This window comes from Geospiza fortis, unplaced genomic scaffold, assembly GCF_000277835.1.
Source record: "Geospiza fortis unplaced genomic scaffold, GeoFor_1.0 scaffold61, whole genome shotgun sequence".
NCBI lineage: Eukaryota > Metazoa > Chordata > Aves > Passeriformes > Thraupidae > Geospiza > Geospiza fortis.
Window position 1 is genome coordinate 1,171,203 of NW_005054430.1, and position 16,606 is coordinate 1,187,808.

A 16,606-nucleotide genomic window follows, 5' to 3' on the forward strand; every position below is an offset into this window, starting at 1 on the left:
CTGGGGGCCACCCGAGGGGACTGATGGCCGGATGGGACATCGGCCTTGGCTGGCTGTGACCCATCGAGCGACCCCACATCCGTGTTCCTCCTCCTCCTCCTCCTCCTCCTCCTCCCCACTCTCCCCCGCCGTTCCTTCCGGACGTTTCCACGTGCAGGAAGAGGTTCCTGTCCCCAGCAGGGCGCAGGGGACGCATCACCCGGGAATGTTCCTGATTAAAGCTGCCATCTCTGGAGTTTCCAAGGCTTTGTTGTCCCATCTCCTGCCCCTGCTGCTCTGGTGGGTCCGTAGGGATTCCGGAACCTCCCCCAGCTGGGCCTGGTGGCCCTGTCCCCACCACGGGCGTCCCAAATCCCAACACGAGCTGTTCCTGCCACGGCCACCAAGCCACCGGGAAGGGACAACCTCAGGAGGGAGCTCCCAGTTCCTCCTGCTGGGTCTTCCTTGAGCTTGTCACCAGCACCTGCAGCCCAACCTCCCCAGATGGCCCCAGTGTCCCCAGATGGCCAGAGCTACCAATATGGCCCCAGTGTCTCCAGTGTGTCCCAGCCATTGTCACCCCCACAGCCCCAGCGTCCCCACAGGGCCCTGGCCATTGTCCCCCCCACAGCCCCAGCGTCCCCACAGGGCCCTGGCCATTGTCCCCCCCACAGCCCCAGCGTCCCCACAGGGCCCTGGCCATTGTCCCCCCCACAGCCCCAGCGTCCCCACAGGGCCCTGGCCATTGTCCCCCCCACAGCCCCAGCGTCCCCACAGGGCCCTGGCCATTGTCCCCCCCACAGCCCCAGCGTCCCCACAGGGCCCTGGCCATTGTCCCCCCCACAGCCCCAGCGTCCCCACAGGGCCCTGGCCATTGTCCCCCCCACAGCCCCAGCGTCCCCACAGGGCCCTGGCCATTGTCCCCCCCACAGCCCCAGCGTCCCCACAGGGCCCTGGCCATTGTCCCCCCCACAGCCCCAGCGTCCCCACAGGGCCCTGGCCATTGTCCCCCCCACAGCCCCAGCGTCCCCACAGGGCCCTGGCCATTGTCCCCCACACAGCCCCAGTGTCGGCAGTGTGTCCCAGCCATTGTCACCCACACAGCCCCAGCGTCCCCACAGGGCCCTGGCCATTGTCACCCACACAGCCCTGGTGTCCCCAGTGTGTCCCAACCATTGTCATCCACACAGCCTGAGGTGGGTTTGGATCCCAGGTGGCTCCGTGGCTGCTCCAAACCCTCCCTGGGTCCCCCCACAAATCCCCCCTGTCCCTTCCCACTTTCCCACTGCTCAGTTTTCCAGCTGCTCCAGGCTCAGCTCTCCCTCCACCGACCATCCGTGCTCACACCGCTCCTTTCCGCTCCCACCCTTCCCCTTGGAATATCCATCCCTTCCTCTGAACCTTTCTCTGCACCTCCCAGCCCCACTGAAATCCCACCTCTTCCCTCATCCCTGCACGCAGCAGGTTTGGGAGGTGCAGAGAAATCTGGGAAAGGAATTTGGGACAGAAATTTGGGACAGAAATTTGGGACAGAAATTTGGCCCTTCTTCCCCAGGAGGTGCTCACCAAGAGGAGGAAATAAGATCCCACCAGCCCCATGCAGGGCACGGCCACGGGGACATTCCAGGTGGGACACCCCGGGACAGCCAGAGGGCTGGAGATGTCCTGGTGGGTGGGAATTGTCCTGGAGAGCCACCAGAGGGACAATGACCTCCTGCCTCAGCTCCAGGGGTGCACGGGGGGGGTCTTTTCCCACTGCAATCCACCGGAATCTTGGATTGTATGGATTTTTATAGCCCAGCCAATTCCTGGTGTTCTCATCCAGCAGGACACGGGCACGGTCCCCATTTTCCATGCAGGGAAACTGAGGCACGGGGAGAACAAGGTCACACCTGCCCCGTGTCCAGTTGATCACTCATCCCTCTGTGGGCTGTCCAGGTGTCCCAGGCTCAGCCATCGGGACGCTCAGAGGATCCCTGGAAGGTGGAGCCCAGGAGAAATCCCTGCTCTGAGCAGAAAGCTGGGAGAGGTTTCCCACTGGCATTCCCAGGAAAGTCCTGCTCCGGGCTGGGAGCAGCTTTTCCCCCCACCAGCCCTGCCTGGGATCCTTTCCCAGCTCCTGGTGGGCAAGGAGAACATCCAGGAGAACATCCCAGCCCCGCGGGACAGACTGGAATTCCAAACATCGCCTGCCCGGAGCTCCCGTGGGATCTTCCCCGCTTAGGGAAGGAAATTCCCAGGGAAGGGATGAGCTGAAGGGTGTGTGGGTTCCAGGCAGAGCTGAGGCAGGGACAGCTCTTATCAGCTGATAAGGGGTGGTGGGGAAGGCAGGGATCCTCCCATCACAGCTGCATCCCAGGGAGAGTCCCAGCCACACCTGGCGCCTGGATAAACCCTTCCCAAACGGATCCTTCCCAAATGGATCCTTCCCAAATGGATCCTTCCCAAATGGATCATTCTCAAACGGATCCTTCCCAAATTAACCCCTCCCAAATGGATCCTTCCCAAATGGATCATTCTCAAATGGATCCTTCCCAAATGAACCCTTCCCACATGGATCCTTCCCAAATTAACCCCTCCCAAATTGATCCTTCCCAAATGAATCCTTCCCAAATTAACCCCTCCCAAATGAACCCTTCCCGCATGGATCCTTCCCAAATGGATTGTTCTCAGATGGATCCTTCCCAAATTAACCCCTCCCAAATGGATCCTTCCCAAATGGTTCTTCACAAATGAACCCTTCCCAAACGGATCCTTACCCAATGGATCCTTCCCAAACAGACCCTTCCCAAGTGAACCTTTCCCAAATGGATCCTTCCCAAATTAACCCCTCCCAAATGGATCCTTCCTAAATTAACCCCTTCCAAACAGACCCTTCCCAAATGGATCCTTCTCAAATTAACCCTTCCCAAATTGACCGTTCCCACATGGACCCTTCCCAAATTAACCTTTAAAAAAATCACCCTTCCCAAATGGATCCTTCCTGAATTAACCCCTCCCACATGGATCCTTCCCAAATTAACCTTTAAAAAAATCACCCCTCCCAAATGGATCCTTCCCGAATTAACCCCTCCCAAATGGATCCTTCCCAAATGAACCTTTCCCAAATTAACCCCTCCCAAACGGATCCTTCCCAAATGAGCCCCTCCCACATTAACCTTTCCCAAATGGACCCTTCCCAAATGCAAGAGCAAACCAGGGGCGCTGCAAAGAGCTCCCACATTCCCAAGGACAGCAGGATCCTGAATTCCATCCCGGGATCGAGGAGGATCCAGCCCCGCCTGCTGAGGCACAGATTCCAAAAATGCATTCCCGCTATTTGGGGAATACACCCACATTCACATCCATGGGGGTTTGGATGGGAAAACCAAGGAAATTCCCAGCAGCAACCAGGGCCAGGAATGGGATGGGTTTGCAGGGAATTCCGTCAGGAGCTCTGGAGCAGGGGCTGCAGGCCCACCTGGAGCCATCCCTGGCGGAATGAATCCCCTTCCCGGGATGCCTGCCCTGCTCCTGGAATGTCCTGTCCCATGGCTGGGACGTTCCTGGGATCCCTGCCTGGCCCAGATGGGGCTGGGACCCCTTATCCCGGGATTTGGGGCATTCCCACCTGCTCCTCGTGGATCCCCCCCGGCACATGGACAGGAGATGGAAAATCCAGAGCAGGGATTTTTCCCAAATCCCAGTTCCCTTGGCTGCTGGGTGGGGTCTGCTCCCCGGCATTCCCGTGTGCTTTTCCTTGGATTCCTCAGCCATTCCCTTCCTGACCAGTTTTTAAGGATTTTTTTCCCGGGAACAGCCTCATTTCCTGCTTTCCTCAGACGATCCCAACCCAAGCAAGGTTTGGGACAGACCAGGAATATCCAAAGGGACCAAACCATGATTCCCATGGAGCTGTTCCCAGCATCCTAAATCTGGATAAAGTTTTCAAATTCCTTTTTCCCGGCCTCTGGGACACCTCGTGTCCACGAATTCCTTGATTTTGTCTGTTTTGCATGGAAAATAAAACCATTGTCCACCTGCAATGGGGTTGGTCTCACTGGTGACTTCAGTCCTGGCTTTGTCCCCTCTCCCACAGCTTTTCCAGGACATCCCTGATTCCCCATTTCCAATGGAATTTTTATCCCTGTTCCAGCGATTGAGGGGTGGGAAGGTCCCTCAGTTCCCTCTGGAAGGGGGATCCAGCTCCATGGGGAGACTTTGGCTTTTCATTATCCACGGTTTGGGCTCAGGGAGGAAGAGGAGTCAAAATTTGGGTTCGAGGAGCTGGAGCAGCCCAAATTTTCATGGATGCGATGCTGGAAGAACCATCCCAGCGCCATGATCCCAACCCAGGAGCTCCATCCCCAGGAATTCCAGCGTTTGGAAAACGAGGGTGGAAAGCAGAAATCCCATTCCCAGCCCTGAAGGTTGCAAGGGAAGTTTGGAAAATGAGCTTAATCCTTTAAATAAATTCATTTTTTAAAATTGATTCCCCACCCAAAAAAAATTATGAAAATAATTTTCCTGGAAATGAGCTTAATCCTTTAAATAAATTCATTTTTTTAAATGATTCCCCTTCCAAAAAAATTTTTCTGAATATCAGCTTAATCCTTTAAATATGAGCTTAATCCTTTAAACAAATTCATTTTTTAAAATTGATTCCCCCCCCCAAAAACATAATGAAAATAATTTTCCTGAAAATCAGCTTAACCCTGTAAAGATGAGCTTAATCCTTCAAATAAATTCATTTTTTAAATGCATTCCCCCCCAAAAATAATGAAAACAATTTTCCTGAAAATTAGCTTAATCCTTTAAATATGAGCTCAATCATTTAAATAAATCAATTTTTTAAATTGATCCCCCCACTAAAAAAAAATGAAAATAATTTCCCTGAAAATTAGCTTAATCCTTCAAATAAATAAATATATTTTTTAAAATTGATTCTCCTCAAAAAATAATGAAAATCATTTTCCTGGAAATTAGCTTAATCCTTTAAATATGAGCTCAATCCTTTAAATAAATTAATTTTTTAAAATTTATTCCCCTCAAAAAAATTGAAAATAATTTTCCTGAAAATTAGCTTAATCCTTTAAATATGAGCCTAGTCCTTTAAATATTTTTTTAATTGATTCCTCCCCAAAAAATAATGAAAATAATTTTCCTGGAAATTCGCTTAACCCTTTAAATAAAATAATTTTTTAAAATTGATTCCACCCAAAACCATAATGAAAATAATTTTCCTGAAAATCAGCTTAACCCTGTAAAGATGAGCTTAATCCTTTAAATAAATTCATTTTAAAAATTGATTCCCCCCCAAAAAAAACAACGAAAATAATTTTCTTGAATTCACGGGAATCGCTGATGGACGTTATAGGGAAACCAGCACCGAGTGAGGATTTAAAATCCAAGAAAACTCCAAATTCCACGGATTTGAACCGCAAATTTCCATTTCCCACCTGGGCATTCCCAGATCTCCCAGAGCCTTTGCCAGCAGGAGGGGACAGGTTTCTGTGTCCTCGTGTCCCCCATCACCTCCTCACCCTCTCTGCCACCACCCAGCAACCCCAGGAGAGCCCCATTCCTGCAGCTCCTGGTGATCCAGGGGTTTAGGGATCTTCTGGACCTCCTCAGGTGTGGTGTTCCCACCTCCAGCCAGGTGAACCCCACAAAGGACAGGGGCAGATCTTGGAGGAGTTCCAGGTGATCCAGGGGTTTGGGATCTTCTGGACCTCCTCAGGTGTGGTGTTCCCACCTCCAGCCAGGTGAACCCCACAAAGGACAGGGGCAGATCTTGGAGGAGTTCCAGGTGATCCAGGGGTTTGGGATCTTCTGGACCTCCTCAGGTGTGGTGTTCCCACCTCCAGCCAGGTGAACCCCACAAAGGACAGGGGCAGATCTTGGAGGAGTTCCAGGAATCTCCCATCGGTTCCACGATCCTGGCTGGATCCTCCATCCAGGATACCCACAGCTCCCAGGGGAGGCGGGCAGAGCTGGGGTTGTCCCTTCCCAAAGCTCCTGGAGCTCTGCTCTGCTGGAAATCCATCACTTTTCATTAATCCAAGAGGCTTTTCCCAGCTCCTAAACCTGCTGGGGCCAGGAGGCCGGAAGGAGGGATGGAGAACCCTCATTCCCTCTGCTGGGAGTGCTCCAAGGAAAAGGGCGGCCGGAGGTGAGGCGGCTCCTGGGATTTCCCACCTCGGGGACCTCCCAGCCCCAGGAGCTCCGGTCAGGAGAAATTGGGATTTAAATCCAGCGCCATCCCCCCGTGTCAGTTCAACATTCCCCAGCCAGCCCTTCGATTCCAGCTTTTGGGGTTTTTTCCCTGGATTTTTCATTTCCCCCCCTCCCTTGGATTTTTCCTTCTTTTTTTCCCTTGGATTTTTCTTTTTTTTTTTTCCCTTGGATTTTTCAGTTTTTTTCCCCTTGGATTTTTCCTTTTTTCTCGCTTGGATTTTTTCCTTTTTTTTCCCCCCTTGGATTTTTATTTCTTTTTTTCCTTGGATTCTTGGATTTTTCATTTTTTTCCCCCCCTTGGATTCTTCCTTTTTTTTTTCCTTAGATTTTTCCCTTTTTTTTTTCCCTTGGATTTTTTTCTTTTTTTCCCTTGGATTTTTCATTTTTTCCTTGGACTTTTCATTTTTTTCCCCTTGGATTTTTCATTTTTTTCCCCTTGAATTTTTACTTTTTTTTTTCCCCCCTTGGATTTTTAGTTTGGTTTTTTTTCCCTTGGATTTTTCCTTTTTTCCCTTGGATTTTTTGGGGGTTTTTTTCCCTTGGATTTTTCCATGTGAAATTAGATTGGGAGCTAGTACTTGTCACTGGCCTTGTCTTATCAGTTTCCAAGAACAAGGGTTGGTTGTCATGCAAGCAAGAAATCATGGAATTTCTCTCTGATGTTGGCCTTGATGGGAAACAGCACCCAGGAGACAGCCTGTTATGTAAACAATGATCTAAGCAGAGATCTCTGTATGGAATAGCAACAGACTCAAAATGAAGGTAAGATAAAACCACCTGGTTTTTAAAAGATTTTAGTTATGGCTCTACAACATGAATTTTCATAGTTAATTAAGGTTCCATGAAGATCTGCTAAAATGTAGGATTCTAATTTTTCTCTACATCTCTATGAACTCTCAATACAGTGGGCTACTGAGGATTAAGTTAATGAAGGGTCTTCTAATAGTGTAATGGAGAATTAAGAAATGTGTAAATAATGGAGATATAGTGTGAATATTTTGGAGGCCAAAACTCAAATGATTGTCATAAATTGATGTGGATGCACTTATTTTGGTGAAACAACCAAAGCAAAGTATGATGGGTCAAATCCTCACGTAAGCAACATGAGACAAAGTTTGAAAAAAGTCTTTCATTTCTCATTTAAATCTATAGTAGCAGGGTAGAGTTAGTAGGTTGGAACAGTTCCTTCAATGGTAATAGGAAGCTCAATGATTTCAGAACCATCAGAATCATCACCCATGACAAAATTAAGGTTTTTCATCTGGGAAACAGAAAACAATGTTTTGTCAGCAGCACTTTGCAAATTTTTTTTTCTTTCTTTTTTCCTTTTTTTTTTTTTTTTTTTTTTCCCTTGGATTCCTTTCTTTCCTTTCCTTTCTTTTTCCAGCCCAAGCTGCTTCTCTTGGATCCCTCACAGCACGGGGAGTCCCCAGAGGAGGAGGAATAGCCCAGCTGCAATCCAGGCAAAGGCAAAGGTCCCGCTCAATCCCCTTTTCCAGCTCGTTTGCAGCTTCCAGGCATTCTTACATCACGTCTGGGAGCAGCCAGGAGAGGGAAGGAATTTTTTTCAGGGAGCTTGGACACGGTTTTATAGGAGGCTGACAGAGCCAAAATGCTGGAATTCCCATCTCAATTCCAATTAAATTTCCAGCCCTGGCGGCAGGACAGGGAGAGCTTTAGCAGGAATGAGAGGTTTAAGGATTCCCAAGGGAATCTCGGGCAGAAATGTGGACAAAAGTGGATTTCATCTAAAAGCGAAAGAGTGACAAAGCTCCTCGGCAAAGCTCAGCCTGCAGCTTTTAGTGAATGGGTAAAGCTCAGGGAAAAAGCAAAATAAAACCCAAATTTGAGCAATCCGAAAGTAAAAAAAGTCAGCAAAAATGAGCCGGGTGGAGGTTGGGAATGGGAAAGGATAAAAGGAATAAGGGAGATCTTCCCACGGAATCCTGAGGTTTCGTAATCAAACTGAGCCCCTTCATCAACAATTAAAAGGTTTTAACCTTTAAATTAAAAAATGAAATTCAAGTTAAAGTTTCAAATGAATCTCACTTAATTAATGGCCTAACTAGAACAATTTAACAAAAGGTTCTGTAGAATTTACCATCAGCACAAAGTAAATGACTCAATGGATTAATTACGAATAAAACAGAATTAAGAAGGGTGGATGGGCTGGAAGAGGGATGGGAACATTCCCGCAGGCTGGAATTTTGTAGGAGCAGCTTTGTATTCCCAGGGAGAGAAAATAAAGCTGAAGTCACTCTATGAGGATTCACCCCTTGTGGAGAGAATTGGAGGTTCCCCAAAAATTGTGGGATTTTCCCCCAAACCTCTCTCCTCTCCTTTCTAAGGTGACTCCACCCACACAGCTCCCCTCCCTTTCCCCATCCCCATTCCTGGCTGGACCTGGAATCTTCTCGGGGACAATCAGGGATGGGGACTTTGGGGTGACAATATTTGGGGTGGCTCAAGGGACCGGGACATTCTTAGAGGCCACCTCCAACCCAGTCCTTTTAGGGCCACCAAAGAGTTTTTGGGATCCTTCCACCAAATATCAGACACAGCTCCCCTCCCTTTCCCCGTCCCCATTCCTGGCTGGACCTGGAATCTTCTCGGGGACAATCAGGGATGGGGACTTTGGGGTGACAATATTTGGGGTGGCTCAAGGGACCGGGACATTCTTAGAGGCCACCTCCAACCCAGTCCTTTTAGGGCCACCAAAGAGTTTTTGGGATCCTTCCACCAAATATCAGACACAGCTCCCCTCCCTTTCCCTGTCCCCATGCCTGGCTGGACCTGGAATCTTCTCAGGGGACAATCTGGGATGAGGGCTTTGGGGTGGCTCAAGGGACCTGGACCTTCCCAGGGGCCACCTCCAACCTGGTCCTGCTGTCACCACTCCAGTCCTTTTAAGGCCACCAAAGAGTTTTTGGGATCCTTCCACTTCCTGTACCCCAAATACCAGACACAGCTCCCCTCCCTTTTCCTGTCCCCATTCCTGGCTGGACCTGGAATTTTCTCAGGGGACAATCTGGGATGGGGACTTTGGGGTGACAACCTCCAGGGTGACTCAAGGAACCTCAACCTTCCCAGGGGACACCTCCAACCTGGTCCTGCTGTCACCACCCCTGTCCTTTTAGGGCCACCAAAGAGTTTTTGGGATCCTTCCCCCTCCTGTCCCAAATATCAAACACAGCTCCCCCCTCTCCTCTCCCCATTCCTGGCTGGATTTCCCTGCTCTGGGAATATTCCCCAAATCCTCAGCACTCCCCCAAACCACCAGGATTTGCTCAGGTGTTACCAAGGGTGGTGAGGAGGCCAAAAAGCGCTCCCTGCCACTCTGAAGTGAGTCCCTGATCCCAGACACGGAATTCCCTGAGCAGCAGCCAGCCCCAGACAGAAATTCCCAGAGGATACAGGACACTTCCCCCACAACACTAATTAGGGATGATGACTCTCGCAGCACACCCTGATCAGCGTTTGCTCTTCTCCTCAGGCCATCTGCGAGCAGGAGCCTCCCCACAAAACCCCCCTGGGGGGGAAAATCCAAGGAATTCTGAGCCAAAAAAACCCTCTTTATTCATATACAAAAAGCCATTTGCATAGAAGTTTACAGGTGCATTTCTAATTCCAAAGTGCTTTTAACAAGAAGAAGCCAGAGCAAGAGTTTGCCATTGCAGCCAAAGCAGGCAGCCCGCGACATGCCCCGGGTTAGGAACCGGGGTCTCCTGGCTAGGCGGGATGTCAGGCCTAAGTTAGGCCCGGCTCAGCGTCACTCACCAATAAACAGCAGTGGGATAAAGCTCAAGACACCCGGGCTAGAGAGGAGCTCTATGCAAGCAGGGGAGGTTCAATACATCAAACGTGGCCGGTCCTCGGGCACCCCCGGGCCCTCAGGAGCTCGGGACACAAGTCTGGATTCCAGCCCAGCTCAAGACCAGGCCGCAGTCTGTCAGTACTCATCCTCCTCACCCTCATCCTCCTCCCCGTCCGCCGAGTCCCTTCCAACCTCCTCATAATCCTTCTCCAGGGCCGCCAGGTCCTCCCTGGCCTCGGAGAACTCGCCCTCCTCCATGCCCTCCCCCACGTACCAGTGCACGAAGGCGCGCTTGGCGTACATCAGGTCAAACTTGTGGTCCAGGCGGGCCCAGGCCTCGGCGATGGCCGTGGTGTTGCTCAGCATGCACACAGCCCTCTGCACCTTGGCCAGGTCGCCCCCGGGCACCACTGTGGGCGGCTGGTAGTTGATGCCCACCTTGAAACCGGTGGGGCACCAGTCCACGAACTGGATGGAGCGGCGCGTCTTGATGGCGGCGATGGCGGCGTTGACGTCCTTGGGCACCACGTCGCCGCGGTAGAGCAGGCAGCAGGCCATGTACTTGCCACGGCGAGGGTCGCACTTGACCATCTGGTTGGAGAACTCGAAGCAGGCGTTGGTGATCTCAGGCACAGAGAGCTGCTCGTGGTAGGCCTTCTCTGCCGAGACGATGGGCGCGTAGGTGGTGAGCGGGAAGTGGATGCGCGGGTAGGGCACCAGGTTGGTCTGGAACTCGATGAGGTCCACGTTGAGGGCGCCGTTGAAGCGCAGCGAAGCCGTGACCGAGGAGACGATCTGGCCGATCAGACGGTTCAGGTTGGTGTAGGTGGGGCGCTCGATGTCCAGGTTGCGGTGGCAGATGTCGTAGATGGCCTCGTTGTCCACCATGAAGGAGCAGTCGGAGTGCTCCAGGGTGGTGTGGGTGGTCAGGATGGAGTTGTAGGGTTCCACCACGGCCGTGGACACCTGCGGGGCCGGGTACACCGAGAACTCCAGCTTGGATTTCTTGCTGTACTCCACGGAGAGCCGCTCCATGAGGAGCGAGGTGAAGCCAGAGCCGGTGCCTCCTCCGAAGCTGTGGAACACCAGGAAGCCTTGGAGTCCACTGCACTGGTCAGCCTGCAGCAGAACATCGGATATTTACCCAAGGACCCAAAAACTATCCCGAGAATATGGATATATAACCCTTTCAGGACTGGAATAACTATCCCAAGAATACTGGGATCACTAGCCCAAGAAAATGGATATTTATCCCTGTAAGCACTGGAGTAACAATCCCAAGAATATTGGGTATTTATCCCTTTCAGGACTGGAATAACCATCCCAAGAATACATGTATTTATCCGTGTAAGGACCAGAATAATTATCCCAAGAAAATGGGTCTTTTTCCCTGTAAAGACTGGGATAATTATCCCAAGAAAATGAATATTTATCCCTTTAAGGACTGGAGTAACTATCCCAGGAAGACTGGATATTTACCCCAAGGACTAGAAAACTATCTCAAGAATATTGTATATTTATGCCTGTAAGGACTGGGATAACGATCCCCCCAACAAATGGATATTTATCCATTTAAGAACTGGGATAATTATCCCAAGAAAATGGATCTTTTTGCCTTTATAGGACTGGAGTAACTATCTCAGGAATACTGGATATGTATCCCAAGGATTAGAAAGCTATCCCAAGAATGCTGGATATTTATCTCTGTAAGGACTGGGATAACGATCCCCCCAACAAATGGATATTTATCCATTTAAGAACTGGGATAATTATCCCAAGAAAATGGATCTTTTTGCCTTTATAGGACTGGAGTAACTATCTCAGGAATACTGGATATGTATCCCAAGGATTAGAAAGCTATCCCAAGAATGCTGGATATTTATCTCTGTAAGGACTGGGATAACGATCCCCCCAACAAATGGATATTTATCCATTTAAGGACTGGGATAACTATCCTCCCCCTAAAATGGATATTTATCCATTTAAGGACTGGGATAACTATCCTCCCCCTAAAATGGATATTTATCCATTTAAGAACTGGGATAATTATCCCAAGAAAATGGATCTTTTTGCCTTTATAGGACTGGAGTAACTATCCCAGGAATACTGGATATGTATCCCAAGGATTAGAAAGCTATCCCAAGAATGCTGGATATTTATCTCTGTAAGGACTGGGATAACTATCCCCCCAAAAAATGGATATTTATCCATTTAAAGACTGGGATAACTATCCAAAATAAAATGGATATTTATCCATTTAAGGACTGGGATAACTATCCCAAAAGCCCAGATATTTATCCATTTAAGGACTGGGATAGCTAATCCCCAAAAAATTGGATATTTATGCCGGTAAGGACCAGGACAACTATCCCAACAACATGGATATTTATCCCTGTAAGGAATGGGATAACTATCCCCCAAAAAATGGATATTTATGCCTGTAAGGACTGGGATAACTATCCTCCAGAAAAATGGGTATTTATTTCTTTAAGAACTTGGATAACTATCCCGACAATACTGGATATTTATCCATTTAAGGACTGGGATAACTATCCCAAGATTACTGGATATTTATCCATTTAAGGACTGGGATAACTATCCCAAAAAAAAGGATATTTATGCCTGTAAGGACTGGGATAACTACCCCAAAAGAAATGGGTATTTATCCATTTAAGAACTGGGATAACTATCCCAAGAATACTGGATATTTATCCATTTAAGGACTGGGATAACTACCCCAAGTAATACAGCACAAAATTCTGCTTAGAACACTCACTGACCACCTTAAGCCCAGTTTTAACACAACAATTCTCTGCTTTTAGGACAAACACACAAATCCAGGGGCTCTCCCGAGCCCCAAAGCAAACCCCAACAACCGCACCACGTTTAGACCTCACCTAAAGCTGTTTTTTAATTTAAGACTTTTTCATTTCAAGACTCCTACCCCAAACTCCACAATGTTGTCCAGAAGGGTGCTATTTTAACCCAGAAGGACGTTATTTTAACCCAGAACTCGGCGTTCCCCTCACCATTTTCCGGATCCGGCTGAGCACGGTGTCGATGATCTCCTTGCCGATGGTGTAGTGCCCGCGGGCGTAGTTGTTGGCAGCGTCCTCCTTGCCACTGATGAGCTGCTCAGGGTGGAAGAGCCCATGGTAGGGCCCTGTCCTGATCTCATCTGCACCAGGAGGAGAAATCAGCCAGAGCAGGGCACAAAGAAAGGTTCTGGGTGAAGCCGACGGAGCAAAATCCGTGGAATGTCCAGCAGGAGGCCACGGCGTGGTCAGGGAAGGGTTGTGGGAATCATGGAAAGGGGAGGAATAAACTCACACAGGTAGGGTCCTACCAGAACTCCATCCTCACCCTACACCTAGCCTGAAATCCTGAATTAATCTGGTTTCATGAGCCAGGACACCACAATTCCAGAGTTTTTGTGGGATCGGTTACCACAGGCAGCTCGGAGGAGAAGTCTGAAAGCTCCAGCTCCATCCTCTGCTCTCCAGCACGGAGGGGACACAGACAAAGCCCCTCCAGCGCTGACATTTCCACCTCCAGAGGGGTTTACAATCCACTCCATCCCTACACTGGGCACATTCCATCATCTCCCGGCTCACTCATTAAGCTCTCCATTTGATGCCTTAATGAGGTGTCTATAAATTAAGCAGAACCCAAACAAAAGCCTGCAAACCCTTTAATCAGGACTAACGAGTCACATCCCAGGCGGAAAGATAGGAGGAGAAGCCTGGAAGGCAGGAGCAGGTGGTTGGATTTGGGAGTCATTTCCCAAGCAAATAATTATTATTCTCTGGGAAGACGCCTCAAATTGAGGTGCCACACAAACAAACACCCAGAGATCCCTGAGGGAGCTGGAAAGGGAAGTGGGAATCTTTTGGGAATCCATCAGGCTGGAAAAGATCTCCAGGCACGACAGCCAGGTCCCACAAGGCCGTGGCATGTGTGGCACCCCACGTTGTGGGCAGCATCAGAACCAGATGTGCCACATCTGGCCGTGGGATGGTGGAATTCCAGCCAGGACCACCAAGGCTGGCAAATCCATGACACTTTCCACCTGCTGAAGGTCCCAAAAGGAGGGAACAAAGACAGCTCAGTGACAACCACGGGTTGGTCCCTCCTGGTCCCTTTGGAAGGGTAAATTCTCTCTGCCCCCAGTGGCTGGGGACATTTAACCAGAGCAGAGGAGTGGGAACAGCAGGATCCCATGGAAAAAGGGTTGGGAATTATGGATAAAGATGGATCAGGGAAAAAAAAATCCCATTTTTACCAATGACAGTGGGCTCCAGGTCAATGAACACTGCCCGGGGCACGTGCTTGCCAGAGGCTGTCTCACAGAAGAAGGTCTCGAAGGAGGAATCCACCTGCTCGGAGTTGGGATCCATGGATTTCAGCTGCTTGGAGCCGGGGATGGTCCCGTCGGCCTGGATGCCGTGCTCCAGGCAGTAGAGCTCCCAGCAGGCATTGCCCATCTGCACCCCGGCCTGCCCGATGTGGATGGAAATGCACTCCCTCTGGAAAAGGGAAACAACAGGGAATTGTATCCCTCTGGAAAAGGGAAACAACAGGGAATTGTATCCCTCTGGAAAAGTGAAACAACAGGGAAATTTATCCCTCTGGAAAAGGGAAACATGGAAATGTATCCCTCTGGAAAAGGGAGACAGGGAAGAGTATCCCTCTGGAAAAGGGAAATGGGGAATTTCACACAGGGATGTGGATGGAAATGCACTCCCTCTGGAAAAGGGAAACAACATGGAAGTGTATCCCTCTGGAAAAGGGAAACGGGGAATTGTATCCCTCTGGAAAAGGGAAACAGGGAATTGTATCCCTCTGGAAAAGGGACACGGGGAATTTCACACAGGGATGTGGATGGAATTGCACTCCCTCTGGAAAAGGGACACGGGGAATTTCACACATCCTGTGGAGGGGGATTGGGAGTTCCAGCCCCCACAGCTCCCCTCGGAGCCGTGCTGGGGATGATGAGGGAAACAGGCGGCGTCTGCCACCACGGGAGCTGGAGCCGGGATCAAACCGGGATCTGCTGCACACAGCATTCCTGGGAAAGGCTCTCCCAGCCCAGGGAGGAAGGGAAAGGGAAAGGGCTGCTGGCTCCATGCAGGGGCAGGAAGCAGCTGAGCAGCACCAGCTCCTCAGAGCCGCTGCCCATCCCTCCCATCCTGATGGACCAGCACCAGCAGCTTGGAAAAAAGAGCTCAGGGAGAAGCCAAGCTTGGAAAACCTGAGCCAAGCTGGAGTCACAGAGGATTGCCCCGGGGCAGAGCGAGGCTCCCAGGAGCAGCTCCGAGTCTGGATTTATCCAGGTCATCTCCAGCAGGCTGTGACTCCAGGGAAGCTCCTGGGAGCGGCGTCTCCCGGAGGCTCCCTGGGCACTGCCCTGGGTAATTGGCACCTGCTGCCGCCACCACGCCACGATCAAAGCCAGGGCACAGCCTCCTGGCCCAGATCCCAAGCCCTGAATCCCAATTATTGCCGTGCTGCTTCCCAAGGGGGTGCTGGGAAAGGGAGCTGATCCCTTTCCTGCTGGGAAGCACAAGCCGGTGTGAGCTCTGACCTGTGGCTACCACGGACACAGGTTCTCTCTCCCTCCTGCAGCACCAAACTGTCCCACCATTAACAGGAGGCTGGGGGGAAAGACTCAAACCTTAAAACTTAAAGGGGTCGCTCTCATTAATGTCCTTACACTGCATTTACATTTTCTCCCAAAAATGTAAACGCAGGAGAAACTCCGCAGGAGAAACTCCACATCAGAGAGGGCAGAAGTGAGGGATGAAATTCCCAGCTGAACACACACGGGAGTCAGTGACCCTCTCCACAGCTCCGCTGCACGTGGAGTGAGCTGCGCTTGACCCACAGTGAGTGCTGGCCCAATTAATTACTCCAGCTCCACTGGACAACACCAGCAGGGAGGCTGATCCCATTTTTTGTGGGATCATCCATGGGCAGCTGGGCTCAGGTCTCACCTCACCTCACCAGGCTGGGTCTCCACAGGTAAACTCAGCTTAAAGGGGGGTGGTGGGAACAGCAGATCCCAAATCTCCAAGCTGGGGTCTCCACAGGTAAACCCAGCTTAGAGAGGGGTGGTGGGAACAGTGGATCCCAGATCTCCAACCTGGGGTCTCCAGAGATAAGCCTGGCTTAGCAGATCCCAAATCTCCAACCTGGGGTCTCCAGAGATAAACCTGGCTTAGCAGATCCCAAATCTCCAAGCTGGGGTCTCCACAGCTAAGCCTGGCTTAGAGAGGGGTGGTAGGGACAGCAGATCCCAAATCTCCTGGGCACAACCACCCGGAGTGCCCAGGAGTGTCCAGAAGATTCCAGCTGGACATCCCGGGGCACCAACCGCTCGTGGCAGGGAGATGAGCCGATGGAACCTCTTCTCCATCTCGTTCCCCAGGCGTGGATGTGCCAAGATTTTCCCGCCCCTCAAGGAATTGCAGAGGCCACCAGAGCCAGGACAGGATCATTGCTGGGACGCGGGGACACCGACCCAGAGCTGCCCAAACACCCCAAATCCCAGGGTGGGACAAGAGCCCCAGGTCTGCGGGGTGGGGGGGCTGCTGGGAG

The 16,606-nt window shown here is 50.7% G+C and overlaps 1 protein-coding gene across 1 annotated transcript in view; it reads right to left on the bottom strand.

The window, feature by feature from the left end:
* Positions 1-9,746: 9,746 nt before the first annotated feature.
* LOC102043592 (tubulin alpha-3 chain) overlaps positions 9,747-16,606 on the bottom strand; it is a 9,151-nt gene continuing 2,291 nt past the window's right edge. The window contains exons 2-4 of the mRNA XM_005426949.3: positions 14,292-14,535; positions 13,039-13,187; positions 9,747-11,128 (exon numbers count right to left, since the gene is read on the bottom strand). Coding sequence (XP_005427006.2) covers positions 10,145-11,128; positions 13,039-13,187; positions 14,292-14,535 — 1,377 coding nt within the window. The 3' untranslated portion in view covers positions 9,747-10,144. The remainder of the gene's footprint in view (positions 11,129-13,038; positions 13,188-14,291; positions 14,536-16,606) is intronic.